We start from the raw sequence: 16,589 nt of genomic DNA on the forward strand, positions 1-16,589 counted from the left end.
ATCGGGGTTGTCGTGCTACTCATGCTATTACTACTAAAGCTACATCCTAGCAAAATAGTAAACGCATCTGCAAGCACACACGTTAGTATAAAGACAACCCTATGGCTCCTGCCGGTTGCCGTACCATCGACGTGCAAGTCGATATTTCTATTACAACATGATCATCTCATACATCCAATATATCACATCACATCATTGGCCATATCACATCACAAGCATACCCTGCAAAAACAAGTTAGACGTCCTCTAATTTTGTTGTTGCATGTTTTACGTGGTGACCATGGGTATCTAGTAGGATCGCATCTTACTTGCGCAAACACCACAACGGAGATATATGAGTTGCTATTTAACCTCATCCAAGGACCTCCTCGGTCAAATCCGATTCAACTAAAGTTGGAGAAACCGACACTTGCCAGTCATCTTTGAGCAACGGAGTTACTCGTAACGATGAAACCAGTCTCTCGTAAGCGTACGAGTAATGTCGGTCCAAGCCGCTTCAATCCAACAATACCGCGGAATCAAGAAAAGACTAAGGAGGGAAGCAAAACGCACATCACCGCCCACAAAGACTTTTGTGTTCTACTCGAGAAGACATCTACGCATGAACCTAGCTCATGATGCCACTGTTGGGGAACGTCGCATGGGAAACAAAAAATTTCCTACGCGCACGAAGACCTATCATGGTGATGTCCATCTACGAGAGGGGATGTGTGATCTACATACCCTTGTAGACCGTACAGCAGAAGCGTTAGTGAACGCGGTTGATGTAGTGGAACGTCCTCACGTCCCTCAATCCGCCCCGCGAACTATCCCGCGATCAGTCCCACGATCTAGTGCCGAACGGACGACACCTCCGCGTTCAGCACACGTACAGCTCGACGATGATCTCGGCCTTCTTGATCCAGCAAGAGAGACGGAGAGGTAGATGAGTTCTCCGGCAGCGTGACGGCGCTCCGGAGGTTGGTGATGATCTCGTCTCAGCAGGGCTCCGCCCGAGCTCCGCAGAAACGCGATCTAGAGGTAAAACCGTGGAGATATGTGGTCGGGCTGCCGTGGCAAAGTTGTCTCAAATCAGCCCTAAAACCCCACTATATATAGGAGGGAGGGAGGGGAGGAGGCAGCCTAAAAACCTAAAGGTTTGGCCGAAATTGGAGGTGGAGGAGTCCTACTCCAATCCTACTTGGAGTAGGATTCCACCTTCCCACTTGGAAACTCTTTCCACCTTGTGTTTTTTCCTTCTCAAACCTTATGGGCCTTAGTGGGAACTTATTCCAGCCCACTAGGGGCTGGTTTATCTCTTCCCATAGCCCATTAGACCCCTTGGGGCGTGATACCCCTCCTGATGGTCCCCGGCACCCCTCCCGGCACTCCCGGTACACTACCGATGAGCCCGAAACTTTTCCGGTAATGCCCGGAAACTTTCCGGTAACCAAATGAGGTCATCCTATATATCAATCTTCGTTTCCGGACCATTCCGGAAACCCTCGTGATGTCCTTGATCTCATCCGGGACTCCGAACAACATTCGGTAACCAACCATATAACTCAAATACGCATAAAACAACGTCGAACCTTAAGTGTGCAGACCCTGCGGGTTCGAGAACTATGTAGACATGACCCGAGAGACTCCTCGGTCAATATCCAATAGCGGGACCTGGATGCCCATATTGGATCCTACATATTCTACGAAGATCTTATCATTTGAACCTCAGTGCCAAGGATTCATATAATCCCGTATGTCATTCCCTTTGTCCTTCGGTATGTTACTTGCCCGAGATTCGATCGTCAGTATCCGCATACCTATTTCAATCTCGTTTACCGGCAAGTCTCTTTACTCGTTCCGTAATACAAGATCCCGCAACTTACACTAAGTTACATTGCTTGCAAGGCTTGTGTGTGATGTTGTATTACCGAGTGGGCCCCGAGATACCTCTCCGTTCACACGGAGTGACAAATCCCAGTCTTGATCCATACTAACTCAACTAACACCTTCGGAGATACCTGTAGAGCATCTTTATAGTCACCCAGTTACGTTGCGACGTTTGATACACACAAAGCATTCCTCCGGTGTCAGTGAGTTATATGATCTCATGGTCATAGGAATAAATACTTGACATGCAGAAAACAGTAGCAACAAAATGACACGATCAACATGCTACGTCTATTAGTTTGGGTCTAGTCCATCACATGATTCTCCTAATGATGTGATCCCGTTATCAAGTGACAACACTTGCCTATGGCCAGGAAACCTTGACCATCTTTGATCAACGAGCTAGTCAACTAGAGGCTTACTAGGGACACTATTTTGTCTATGTATCCACACAAGTATTGTGTTTCCAATCAATACAATTATAGCATGGATAATAAACGATTATCATGAACTAAGAAATATAATAATAACTAATTTATTATTGCCTCTAGGGCATATTTCCAACAAGCCTTGCAAGCAATGTGACTTAGTGTAAGTTGCGGGATCTTGTATTACGGAACGAGTAAAGAGACTTGCCGGTAAACGAGATTGAAATAGGTATGCGGATACTGACGATCGAATCTCGGGCAAGTAACATACCGAAGGACAAAGGGAATGACATACGGGATTATATGAATCCTTGGCACTGAGGTTCAAACGATAAGATCTTCGTAGAATATGTAGGATCCAATATGGGCATCCAGGTCCCGCTATTGGATATTGACCGAGGAGTCTCTCGGGTCATGTCTACATAGTTCTCGAACCCGCAGGGTCTGCACACTTACGGTTCGACGTTGTTTTATGCGTATTTGAGTTATATGGTTGGTTACCGAATGTTGTTCGGAGTCCCGGATGAGATCACAGACGTCACGAGGGTTTCCGGAATGGTCTGGAAACGAAGATTGATATATAGGATGACCTCATTTGATTGCTGGAAGGTTTTCGGAGTTACCGGGAATGACGAATGGGTTCTGGGAGTTCACCGGGGGGGCAACCCACCCCGGGGAAGCCCATAGGCCTTGAGGGTGGCACACCAGCCCTTAGTGGGCTGGTGGGACAGCCCAAAAGGGCCCTATGCGCCTAGGAAAGAAAATCAAAGAGAAAAAAAAAGAGGAGGTGGGAAGGGAAGGAAGGACTCCCACCCACCAAACCAAGTCCAACTCGGTTTGGGGGGGGAGCCTTCCCCCTTGGACTAGGCCGACCCCCTTGAGCCCCAAGGCAAGGTCCCCTCCCTCCCACCTATATATACGGAGGTTTTAGGGCTGATTTGAGACGACTTTTCCACGGCAGCCCGACCACATACCTCCACGGTTTTTCCTCTAGATCGCGTTTCTGCGGAGCTCGGGCGGAGCCCTGCTGAGACAAGGTCATCACCAACCTCCGAAGCGCCGTCACGCTGCCGGAGAACTCTTCTACCTCTCCGTCTCTCTTGCTGGATCAAGAAGGCCGAGATCATCGTCGAGCTGTACGTGTGCTGAACGCGGAGGTGCCATCCGTTCGGTACTAGATCGTGGGACTGATCGCGGGATTGTTCGCGGGGAGGATCGAGGGAAGTGAGGACGTTCCACTACATCAACCGCGTTCACTAACGCTTCTGCTGTACGATCTACAAGGGTACGTAGATCACTCATCCCCTCTCGTAGATGGACATCACCATGATAGGTCTTCGTGCGCATAGGAAATTTTTTTGTTTCCCATGCGACGTTCCCCAACAGTCAAGTCCATGGCCTCGGGTTGCCCATGGTTAATTCCCTCTTCGCCTTCCATACTCTTCAGGTGGTTAAACCCTTAATAAAGAGACGTGGCTCTGATACCAATTGAAAGGATCGATATGGTTGACTAGGGGGGGGGGTGAATAGACAACGACCACTTTTTAATTAATCTTAGCAAGTGAAGGTAAACACCATATGGGTTCACAAATATTAGGACAATGAGGTGAACCCTAATGGAGCTAACAACGAGAGCTATTAAGTCAAGTAAGATATAGTTAACAACATAAGCATACACAAAGTAAAGGTTAGAGATAACCACAAGTGGAACCGATGGAGACGAGGATGTGTTACCGAAGTTCCTTCCCTTTGACAAGAAGTACGTCTCCGTTGAAGCGGTATGGAGGCACAATGCTCCCCAATAAGCCACTAAGGCCACCGTATTCTCCTCACGCCCTCGCACGATGCAAGGTACCGTGATTCCACTATAGGTGACCTTGAAGGCGGCGACCGAACCTTTACAAACAAGGTTGGGGCAACTCCACACAAAGCTTGGAGGCTCCCAACTAGACCACGAAGCTTCACCACAATGGACTATGGCTTCGAGGTGACCTCAAGCATCTAGGATGCTCAAACACCCAAGAATAACAAGGTCCGCAAGGGATTGGTGGGGGAATCAACTTTTCTCTTGGTGGAAGTGTGGATCTAGGCCTTCTCAACCAATCTCTAAAGAATCAACAAGTTTGATTGGCTAGGGAGAGAGATCGGACACTTTTGAGCTTAGGATGCAACAATGGAGCTTGGGAGGGTAAGAGATAAGGTTCCACAGCTAGAAGAACCCTTTATATAGTGGGGGGGAAAATCAGACCGTTTTCCCACTCTCTGCCCGAGCTTCAGCGGTACTACCGCTGGCTCCAGCGGTACTACCGCTGGCACTCCAGCGGTACTACCGCTGACCAGGGGCGGTACTACCGCTGCCTAGCGGTACTACCACTGGGTGCAGCGGTACTACCGCTGGCACTCCAGCGGTACTACCGCTGGGCTCCTGGTAGTGCAAAAGCACTACCACCGCCAAGAAAGTCTTCACAAAAAGGTTCGTCCACGAACAACCGCTAGGCAGACGGTACTACCGCCAGCCAGCGGTACTACCGCTGGCTGCAGCGGTACTACCGCTAGCTTTCCAGCGGTACTACCGCTAGGGCCAGCGGTACTACCGCTGGGGATAATTTTTGCAAGGAGGAAATAAACGCAGTGGCAGGGGGCGCTCCAAAGATGAAGGTAAGGGAAAATATGTGAAGTGTGCGCGTGCAAAGATAGATTCCACCCAAACCTTTCCACTACGGTTCCCCTCTTAATAGTACGACTTTCCTATGACTCAAAATAAAGAGAATCGTAGAGAGCGCCGTGCTTCCGTTCCATGAATGAGGAGACGAGTAGTCTTGCGCCGTTGACGTGTGTTATCTGAAACCTTAACACACACGGTTAGTCCTTTACGGTACTGTCATTAATCACCAAAATTACTTAGGCATAAACTATGCCCCAACAAGATGTCCACGGGATACCGCCAGGGCAGACGAAAAACTGCTCGAGGTAGTGCCTGGCCACCTCGACGTCGGCCAGCTGCGCACCCAGGGTTGTTGCCAGCTCGGCGGCCACATGCTGGTAGGAGACGTTCTGTCGCGCACCACCAAGCCAGGCCACCGCACAATTGGTGGAGAGCAGATCAAGTTCATTTTGCATCTCAATAGATACAGGGACGACGACGAAGTCCTCCGTCAGACGAAGCAACGGGTCCGCCACACGCCCCCCTCCCTTCGGAGGAGCAGCACGCGGTGGCATTGCGCGTAGAGGGGCCTCCCAGCCTGTGTGTGTATATTTTTACAATTTAGTAGTATAAGTTATTTTTCATGACAAACCATGTATCAAATTTTTAGGATCATGCTACGTGTCGATCAAACAAACTTTTGCAAAGATATGTATGATAATCATCCGATGCAGTTGACGAATGTGTGCTCAATGGTTTACAAAATAGCTAATGTTGTGTTTGGATATTTGCAAAGATGAGTGTTTCACAACATGAGCCATGTTGTATTTGGGTTTGCCGCATGACCCATGTTGCTCAAAGATCTAAATGCTCGGTTAAAGTTCCAGTCTGGTTGGCACCCCTTCACGAATAATTTTTCGTTTTGACTTTTTATCCTAACAAATTCCAAAATTAACTTTACTTTTTTTGAATCTGACTTTTTTATGACGTCAATATTCCTAACGTTTGGTTTGCATGCAAGATGCCAAGGTTCTTAGCGTCTGGTATGGACTGGCATGACCGGCTAACCCATTGAGTCTCTCACGTGACAAAGGGTCAGACGCCTTGATACCGAACGCCAGGGACCTTGGCATCTTGTCCTAGCAGATCACATAAATATTTTTTGATAATATGTGCCACGTCATCCAGATGCCAATGTTTTTGGCGTTTGGTACTAGACCTCAGGCGTCTGGTACCAAGCCACGTCAAAGACATCAGGGTCCTTAGCGTCTGGTCCAGGACCAGACATCAGGAACCGTGACATGTGGTATCAAACCACGTCAGATACTCTACGGGTCAACCGGTCATGCCAACCCGTACCAAACACCAGGAACCTTGACATCTTCCATATAAACCAGACGTCAGGAATGTTGGGTCATCAACAGAGTTTAGATTCGATTTTTTTAAAAGTAAAGTCAAATCTGAAATTTGTTAGGAAAAAGGTCAAAACAAAAAAAATTGTCACCCCTTCACAGCATCTCGCATAGTCGCATCCCTCGGATTGCACCACCGATAGGAGTTCGCAACGGCCGCGCTGGTCCACCTATTTCCCATCTCCTCTTCGCAGACGATAGCATTTTCTTTGCACGGAGTGATTTGAGAAGTGTGGATGCTTTAAAGGAGACGTTGCTTGCTTATTGTCAGGGGTCCGGTCAGAAGGTAAATATTGATAAATCTTCTATTTTCTTTGGACTCCAGTGCGACAATCAAGTTAAAGTGGAGGTGATGAACCGCCTGGGTGTATCCAATGAAGCCCTGCAGGATACATACCTGGGAATGCCTACGGGTATTGGCAGGTCACCCACCGGTTCTTTTCGCTCCATTGTGGATAGAGCTTGGAAACACATGAATGGTTGGTCTGAACCCATGTCAAGGTCGGGGAAGGAGACTTTGCTGAAATCTGTTATTCAGTCTATACCGACGTATATCATGAGTTGCTTCCAAATCCCTGTCTCAACGTGTGACTCTCTACGCAAAGCAATGGTTGATCATTGGTGGGGTTTTGAGGCAGGAAAGAAGAAGATGCACTGGAAGAGTTGGGAGTGGCTCTCTACTCCGAAAGCACTTGGTGGCATGGGTTTTCGCGATTTGGTTCTTTTTAACCAAGCAATGCTCGGCCGCCAGTGTTGGCGATTACTCACGGATCCTTCGTCTTTGTGTGCACGTGTGCTAAAAGGAAGATACTACCCGGAATGTGACTTCTGGGACGCTCCTACACCCCGCTCCTCTTCATTCACGTGGCGGAGCATTTGTCATGGCATGCAACTGGTGAAACAGGGGGTCCGATGGAGTGTTGGTGATGGTACAAGAATCAAGGTGTTGGCTGATAATTGGATTCCTAAGTTCCGGCCTGGTTCCTTTCGTCTTCTGACACCAATCCCGGCAGGTGCTACTGTGAACTTCTTGCTTAATGATTCTCATAGTGCGTGGGACGTGGATGTAGTCCGCTCAACTTTTGAAGAAGAAGTGGCCAACCAGGTTTTACAAATTCCAATCAGCCGGCGTGAAGGAGAAGACTTTGTCTCCTGGCCCTTTACCAAATTGGCTACTTATTCAGTCAGGTCAGCCTACCATCTAGCTCGGTCAGAGAAGTTCTTTGTGGACCGAAGCAAATCAGATGGAGGAACGAGCTCTAATGCTGAACATGATGGCCACCTTTGGAAAAAACTTTGGGCTATTAAAGCTCCTGGCAAGATGAAGATTAATCTATGGCGCCTAGCGCATGACTGTTTGCCAACAGGAGTTCAACTGTGTAGGCGACATATACCAGCGTCTATGGCCTGTGTCTTCTGCAACCGAGCTGAATCAGCTGAGCATACATTTCTTTTCTGCCAGTTTGCAAAAGAAGTATGGGAGGAGCTCAAACCAACGTATGGTATTCACTTGCGTCGGAGGTTGTTCACCTGCCCAAAAAGCTGGGTCTTTGATTTCATCTCAAGATCCACCGAGAAGGAATGTATAGTTTTAGCAATGACAATTTGGCATATCTGGCTGACTCGTAATGGAGTAAGGAATGGAGAACAGATGCAACATCCAAAGTCAGTTGCCATACAGATCAAATCTTATGTCGAAATGATAGAGCAGCATATTCTTGATCCAATGCCTTCTACAAGGCGTGAGTCTAATCTTTCTAGAGCGCGTTGGTCTCCGCCGCCCGAAGGTACGATCTGTGTTAATGTCGATGCTGCTCTGTTTGCCTCTTCTCGTCGGATGGGAGCAGGCGTCGTGATCAGGAACCACACCGGAGAGTGTTTACTGGCTTGCAGTGAACTACACGACGAGGTTACGACACCAGAAATTGCTGAAGCACTGGCTTGTCGCCGTGCAGTCTCCCTTGCTTCTGAGGAAGGTTTTGACAGGATCCTGGTGGTCTCGGACTGCCTCTCTTTGGTCCAGCGTTTGGAGTCATCGGAGCTGGATCGTAGCATGGTGGGTGTGGTGATTCACCGATGCTTCCTTCAAGCATGCTCTACGTCAATGTAATGAAGCGGCACATGTTCTAGCTCGCTCGGCGGAGCTTTTTGTTTCTACTATCTTTAGGAATTCTGTCCCGGATTGTATCCAGAAAACCTTATGTAATGATTTGCTGTGATCAATAAAGTGCCGTGTTCTCTCAAAAAAAAAAGAGCAATTTGGCAAAGAAAAGGGTCCCTCCTGGAATCGGTTTATGTAAAGAAGGATGTTTCGGAAATAAATACGGTTCCCGGCCGTCCTCTTTCCCCAATCCTCGAACCGCACCGACGTCCCAAATTAACCCTAGCCGGCGGCGTCATGGAGGTGGGCGGCAACTCTCAGGCCGGCGGCGTCATGGAGGTGGGCGGCAACTCTCAGGCCGGCGGCGTCATGGAGGTGGGCGGCAACTCTCAGGCCGGCGACGCCATGGAGGTGGGCGGCAACTCTCAGGCCGGCGGCCCCATGGAGGTGGGCGGCAACTCTCAGGCCGGCGACGCCATGGAGGTGGGCGGCAACTCTCAGGCCGGCGGCCCCATGGAGGTGGGCGGCAACTCTCAGGCCGGCGACGCCATGGAGGTGGGCGGCAACTCTCAGGCCGGCGGCCCCATGGAGGTGGGCGGCAACTCTCAGGCCGGCGACGCCATGGAGGTGGGCGGCAACTCTCAGGCCGGCGGCCCCATGGAGGTGGGCGGCAACTCTCAGGCCGGCGACGCCATGGAGGTGGGCGGCAACTCTCAGGCCGGCGGCCCCATGGAGGTGGGCGGCAACTCTCAGGCCGGCGACGCCATGGAGGTGGGCGGCAACTCTCAGGCCGGCGGCCCCATGGAGGTGGGCGGCAACTCTCAGGCCCGCGGCGAGAGCACGTCCCAGATCAGCGACGACGACGAGATCGTCATCTACTGCGCGTTCTCCGAGCCCGAGGCCGACTCCGACTCCGACGCGCCGCGCCCCAGGCCCGACTACAACAAGCCCATCCAGTTCGTCCCCGCTCGCATGGTGTTCCAGGAGCCGGACGGAGAGACGAAGTATGTGCTGGAGCGGGCGGACGCCATGGCCGAGCGCCGCCGCCAGCGTCAGGCGGCCGACGCGGCAGCCGGGATCGTCAGGCGGCCCAAGATCACCATCCGCCGCGCCTTCGCCGGGGCTCCGCGCCTCAAGGGACCCCAGATCCCACCTCTCCTCCGCCGGATCAAGAAGCGCCTGGCAGTGCCAGATCAACCCAGTACTCTCTGAATTACTACTTTCAAAAGATTAATCGGGATTCAGCTAGCTAGCTAATACAGTACTGTTCTCAAAGACAGGCGTAGCTGTCGATTCAGCCGTTTATCAGCAGTTAACTTTGTTGTTGGATAAATAGCAGAACTCCAACTTGGAATATAAATTGTGGAACTTGATTTTGGTGCAATACAATTCATAACTCCAACCTGGAATATAAATTGTGGAACTTAATTTTGGTACGATTCATAACTCTGATTAATTCATCATGTAATCTAAACAAAAAGTGTTACTAGCGTGTTTTTGTGATCTAGTATAACAATATATTATAGCTGCTAAGCTACGGCCCCTCCCGTGCAATCCCAGTGATTTGAGTAGTTGGTCCTTCTGCCTGCCACGTGTTGGCATCATTTTTCTAATTATTAGCTTTTATTTTACTGCCCCTGATGAATTACCGCTGAAGCCAACGAAGAGTCCAGACCTATCCCGCTACCCACCTCTTTCTTTGGCCTGCTCCGTATTTTTCTCGCAGGGGATTAGAGAGAAGCAACGAGAGAGACGGAGAGAAAGGGAATCGTGTCGATCCTTCGCTGCCAGCACCGCCAGTCCGTCGCCGCTGGCTGTCACCCTAGCCCTCCCCGCCCCACCACGGAGCCACATATATTTTCCCTATCCTCTATCTCTTCTCCGTACATGAATGGATGACCAAGGCGGCGGCACACAACACAATCATGTCGGTGGCGACGCCGTCGCGGCGTCCTCTTCTGCTCTGCTGCTGCGTAATGGCAGCGGCAGATTCTCCTGGTGCGCGTGCGCAATGGTTAAGTTGATGGGGCTGTAGCGCCAGGGCGGAGAGAAACCGATTTGGGGGTGTGGTTTGGGCCGAAGCCACGGGGCGCAGGAGCGAGTGCAGCCGGAGCTGTCCATCGGCGGCGGCGGCGCGACCGCGGCCTTCCTGGGGATTGGTGTGGGCACATCTTTTCCTCCCTTCTTATGTTGATCTGATCCATTTTTTGCCCCTCCTCTCAGTTTGGCAGGCGGGTCGAGGCCTCTTGCAACGTCAGCCTACAGTGCCACCATGGCCATGGGCAGGAAGAGCGGGATTGCATTTGGAGTGCACACATAGTCCAGAGCGGGGTGGCATGGATAACACGTTCTTCCTATGCGGCTGACTACAGCAGCGGCAACAGAGGTCGTGTGTGAATCAGTCAATGATGCCTTTTCCCCTAAAAAACATTTGCGATTGCTTCTACTATCTCGATACGATTGGATTTTTGGTCTCCTTTTAATGCTTGATGTTTGGATACCTGATACTCTTATGTGATAATTTTATATATGTGAGTAATTTGATTATCATCATCATGTAATCCTCGGGAAATAGACTGACAATTTTCCCATCTTCCTATGAACTTCTGAATCATCCACATATTGTTGCTGCTATGTTAATAGTTTGGATTATACTACCTTTTTCTGTGTCATGTGATTTCCTTCAGATTAGTTATATCATAAATTCATAATTGTCCAGAAGGTTACCAATCTATTAACAAATGATGCCTTGCTATCATTGGAACTGAGGATAGTTCAAGGTTACGGTGATATCTTCTTAACTTACATGGTTTATGTGTTGAATCTCATCTAAGCAGTCATGTAGCTTGCACAAAGTCATGTAGCAACTGGTGTGCTTGGTCTATTGGGCTCACTGGAAATATGATTGCCGTTATGATCTCCTATTTTATGATCTCCAGTCTCTTACATATCCTCTGGATGCAGACATATTGTGTACCTGAAAGCCATCTATGAGCTAGGCTGATTTTTGTGTACTCATGGATGAACTAATGCATATCCTCTTGATGCAAACACATTTGATGTATCGATGGAGGGATCACGCTCTGGGTAGAGAAGCCAATCATATCTTTGTTTGTCGGCGTTCTACTACATGTTACATGTGTTGACCGCTGACTATATGATGCGGTGTTTCTCTCTCTCTCTCTCTCTGCTTAGCCTGGTGCTTTATATTGTATTTATCTTGATTTTCTCCGTACAAAATGCTTGCAGGTTGATGGTAATCCACCAATTCAGTTGGTATGTCAGTGCTTAAAGCCGGTGGAACTCTTTAGATTAGAAGTAATTTTGGTAAATCTAAATTTATATGTTTTGATACCTATAAGAGTTTGGTTCAGATGTTGCTTCATGATATGTTGTTCTGTGCTCGAGGAACTGGAATTTTACAAAAAAAACACCAGAAAGGAAACAGAGTACCGATCCATGATAACAATAATTGTCTGATGGTACCTCATGTCAATCTATATCAATATCCTTCTTATGTTGTTAGCATGGTCATGTTGGCGACGGCAGAAACCTGTTGTGCTGACGGTCAAGGTGGATATTGTTCTACCAAATGCAGCTGAAGTTAACATTATTAATCCATCCCTGTCGCATGGCGATGCTCACAGTCAACGTGTGTACTGTATGCTTCTAAGATTTTGGTCTTTTATATATGGTTATTTGATTTAATTCCTGCAAATAGTTCTAGATCTTCACCTTATGATTTTAATGATCTTGAGTCTATTTTTCAAGTGGTCGCCATGTGATTTAAGATAAAGCTACTGTTTTGATATAAACATGTATCGCTGCACCTACTCTGTTTCCTGTCCATTGTCGTGTGTACACTTCCTCCATACTTCCACTCAGAACCAGTAACGCAGAAGGTAAGCTTTAATTTTGTCAAGTTTGGAATCTTGCAAATTAATGCATCATGATTTTAATTCTTTAAGTATTCTAGCATATATAGAATTATGTTCTTGACTATTTCCTATTTGTTGTTTGTTAACCTGAACTTGGTCTCTTGGAGTCATTAACTAGGAAAACTTTAGCTAGATTCGATAGAGTTTTGTTTTTCATTTGATAGTTCCATTCCAGTTTGTTGAAGATTGATCATCCATGTAGTCATGCTTTATAAGTGTTTGGGGTTGGTCTGCTAGATCATGTGTGTTCATCTGTTCACAATATAGGTTTAATTACGGCAAAAGGCGGGAGAAGTTAGATTATTATTTTTAGCATTTTCTCATGGTTCAAATTTCTATGTGGGCTAGAGATGGGCATATTGTCCAACGCCATGGTCGTGCACTTCATGGCTTCAGTGCACTCAACCGCCCTGGCAGGCTCCAATGTCGCGCCCTGTAACTATACCTCTGGTGAAGCGTCAGGGATCTGCCACCGAGTGTATCTATTCCTCAGTTTCTCAACAATATAGCATAACGTTGATTTGGCTAATTTAATTCACATATGGAGATTGCTTTGATTATATTGCACTCTTAGGTTTGTCTATAAATGGATGTATCTAAATACAAAAACTTGACTAGATACATTCATATCTAGACAAATCTAAGACAAATTTTTTGGGACGGAGGGAGTACGTGATACAGACTTGCCCATGTGAGATTGTGGTAGATTTATTAGAGTGGTACTTTCTCTGCCTTTACTCCACCAAGTGGCAGAAAAGTTTATTCCAGTGAGCAAAAAATGCATATCTAATTTCAAAGAAGATAGTGTATCTGAGCTTAATGCCTTTTGTAAGGAAGATGATTAATATTGTAGTGCCTCTTTATTTCAAATTGTACAAGGCATATACTGCATTGTCCCATTGTTATAGATCTGCTTACAATAATTTGTTCAGCTGGGGTCATTTCTTCAACAAAAAATTGCGCCCCCTGTTATTTTTTGAAAAGGAGGAAACGCGCCCCCTGTTTAATGGCAGAAATTTGGAATGTATAACATTTCCTTTTCAGAATGGCAGTACTACCATGCTTTATACCAAATATATTTGTTAATTACATCATTGTTTTATTCAGCTGCGTTCTTGGCCTCAGCTTCTTGAACAACCTATAATTGACGGGAGCATGTGAAAAGTTGTGGATTTTTTTCTTCAGTCTCTGCAATTAGCCCTTGGTGATGACGACTGACAAAGATGTATTCAAGGCAAGCTATGGCTGACTATGAGCACGAGCGACACCAGGGGAGCTAGACGGACAGTTATGTCGCATGAAAGCAAAAGGCCATCTAGATTTCTTCAACAATCATGCCACAAGGCCACCATGGATACATAATGCAAACCACTACTTTTTCTACCTTTTCTAAAAAAAGTCACAACTACGTCTGACTTACTATACATAGTACTTCCATGCTCTAGAACTCATAACAGCAAGAAGATAAGCTACACTTTGTTTGAGAAAATATCTTACTTTATTGATCAAGGTTAATTTATAGTAAGTGCCTCATGGATACAATTCGGGGTCAGTAGATGCAGTACACCAAAACTATATACACCAGGCTATCTCATGGACTCACAAATAAAATATTGCAAGGCTTTTCCTTAATAAATTTTTTACACGGGCTTGCCTATGGGCGCGGACGCGCCTCTGCCTGCTAGTACGCCTGTTATCTGTACTATGATCGCTAGATGTTTACACTCCGTACCAGTTTACCCCCAACAAATGTTTTATATTTTGATACAGAGGTATTATTAATTATTTTGTAGCTTGACCATCACGTACGTGCCTGGTTTTCATGGAACTTAACATACAGTTTTGAGTGATGCATGCCAATGGTGTTGCATATCAAGTCACTCTATCTGACAAAAGCAAATAGTAATATTTTGCCTCCTTGCGTGACCAATAGGGCGAAGTGATCTTTTGGATAAGCATCATTGATTTGTTAAGCATGTTGTATGATCACTTGAATCATATATGTCAAATGTACCATTCTTTAAAGTTTATGCATGTAGGGTGATCTGGGAAGGCCCGAGCATCGGCTCACCGCCCACACCATCTCTTCTTCTAGTGTGACCGTAGTTGTTTGTGTAGTTGCATTCCGCAAAGAGTTCGTTGTTCAGGTTGAGCGGGTATCCTTTTTAGTTCCGACAGAGGGTAGTGTTTGATCGGCGGTCGACGGATATTGTGGCTTCATGGCTTCACCGTCTGGTTCGATCTTTCCAGACGGTAGTTGCATCACTCATATGTTGTATCCTCTTCCATCATTTGTTTTGACGATGCCTTTTTGTTGTGGATTTTTGTCTTGGCAGATCCGATGTGATATGCTGGTGCTAGCTATCAACGGTATTTTGCAAGGTACTTGAACATCAGTAAAGTAATGTATGTGGATTTCGATAAAGTAACATATGTTGATTTGTGTGGCAGTGAGACATAACCTCAAGTTATCAGATAGACGCATATACAATTTTACCCAAGTTCAGCCCCACACGATGCTAGTAACAATCATAATCTTGCTTGACTAGAATTATAGACATCAATTAGTACGATATGGGGATTGGGTGATATTTAAACTTAGTCGCTGGAGATATTTGGTGGCCGATCTCGATGGAATGCCCAAGGTCATATCTATCATAGGTCTAAAGTTAGGTCTTATTCTTTGGCGTCTTCAATGTTGAAGGAGAAGTTGCGCTCACCCACGCACATTTGGTCTGGATGCCTGAGTATTTAGAACGTCTACAATTGCATCTAGAGTTTCTTCAAATGTCTTGTGATTATCATTGCTATTGACATTATGGTTGCCAAAAATAAAAATTTGAGGTGCCTAAATTATTTTGTAATGATTTTTTTGACATGAAATTATTTTGTTAGGATTTGGCATAATTGAGAGGGTTTGACGAAGTTACTATTTAAAAGACGCCCCTTACAAATGTTAGAGCATCACTAGTAGTATCCTTAAATCCTCAAAATTAACCGGTTTTTATGTGTTGAAACGAAGAAAGGCAAAGAATAGAACCCCTAAACCCCTAAAAAAATTTGAGGATTGGACCCCGGGTTGCCCTCCCAATCTCTAAAAGTGAGGATTGGAGAGGGGAACCACCCCCAGCCCGCACTCCTCCCCGTCAACGCGCGTGAGGGAAATTTCCCTGCGTCCCCGCCTCCCGCCGCCCACCTCTTCGCTGTCGTCGACCGCCGCGCACCATGGAGGCCCCGCCCGCCTCCTCCCTCGCCCAGCCCGCCTCCTCCCTCCGCCCGTCGCCCCGCCCCCGGCCACGGCGACGCCCGCGCCGACCCAACAGCCGACCGTCCCGAGCCAGGCACAGGTGGTGTCGGTGGTGGCCGCCACCCACGTCGGCGCCAAGAGGCGGCGTGGTGGCGATGGCGTGGTGCGTCCTCTACTCTTCGAGGGGACACTCTGATCAGTGGTGGTGGCGATGGCGGTGTGGATGACTCCACCGCCGGTGACAATGGAGGTGCTTGATGGATGCGGAAGTGGTCTAGGAGATGGCGTCGGGGTGCAACTTTTTGGTGATGGTGCCGATGAGAGGGGGAAGATGATGATTTTGTGATATAAACTATTAAACTATGCATCAATAATTTTCATTTCCGTGTTTGTTTGAAGGTTGATTGTGTTTTTCTAGTGATAATTGTGATATGTCAAATGATAGTTTTAAGTGTTGGAGTTGCGGCAAAGACTAGAATCCTCAAACTCAACCCTTATAACGGAATGATAGTTTTAAGTGTTGGAGTTGTGTTTGAGGGTTCTATTCTTTGCCCCTGTTTTTCAACCCTTAAAACTGCCAAAAAATAACAATTTTCAACCCTTAAACTGGTTTGAGGATTTAAGGATTTGAGGGCTCTGCTAGTGATGCTCGCCACTTGTGTCTTGGTAGGATGAGAGGATGTCGGTTTGTTTTTTCACATAGATTCATTTTCCCAGAACAATTTATCTCTTAAATCATGCGTTCAAATCATGAGCAATTTACATTATTGTGTTTCTCGTGTCGAGATTTTCGAAAATAGATTACATGTTGATAAGTTTTGACAAACTTTTTTTATTCAAATATGTGTCTCAACTAGTATAGTAACTTGTGCTTTTGTGAACTAAATTGCGCCTTCAACTAGGACTAACTCGTGTCTCCACAAAAAGAGACGCAACTTTATTCTGCGAAA

General features: G+C 47.0%; 1 protein-coding gene across 1 annotated transcript; it reads left to right on the top strand.

Annotated features, from left to right (window-relative positions):
- The first annotated feature begins 8,671 nt into the window (after window positions 1-8,671).
- LOC123449357 lies at window positions 8,672-13,931 on the top strand. Its single transcript, XM_045126562.1, has 2 exons — window positions 8,672-11,619; window positions 11,704-13,931. Exon 1 carries the CDS (start codon window positions 8,752-8,754, stop codon window positions 9,664-9,666), a length of 915 nt encoding a protein of 304 aa, XP_044982497.1. The 5' UTR covers window positions 8,672-8,751; the 3' UTR covers window positions 9,667-11,619; window positions 11,704-13,931.
- The last annotated feature ends 2,658 nt before the right edge of the window (window positions 13,932-16,589 follow it).

The sequence above is a fragment of the Hordeum vulgare genome, chromosome 1H (genome assembly GCF_904849725.1).
Source record: "Hordeum vulgare subsp. vulgare chromosome 1H, MorexV3_pseudomolecules_assembly, whole genome shotgun sequence".
In the NCBI taxonomy this organism is placed as follows: Eukaryota; Viridiplantae; Streptophyta; class Magnoliopsida; order Poales; family Poaceae; genus Hordeum; species Hordeum vulgare.

Bases quoted from the DNA above. Each gene is read 5' to 3' on its own strand.
- LOC123449357 (XM_045126562.1), top strand. From the start codon at position 8,752: ATGGAGGTGGGCGGCAACTCTCAGGCCGGCGGCGTCATGGAGGTGGGC.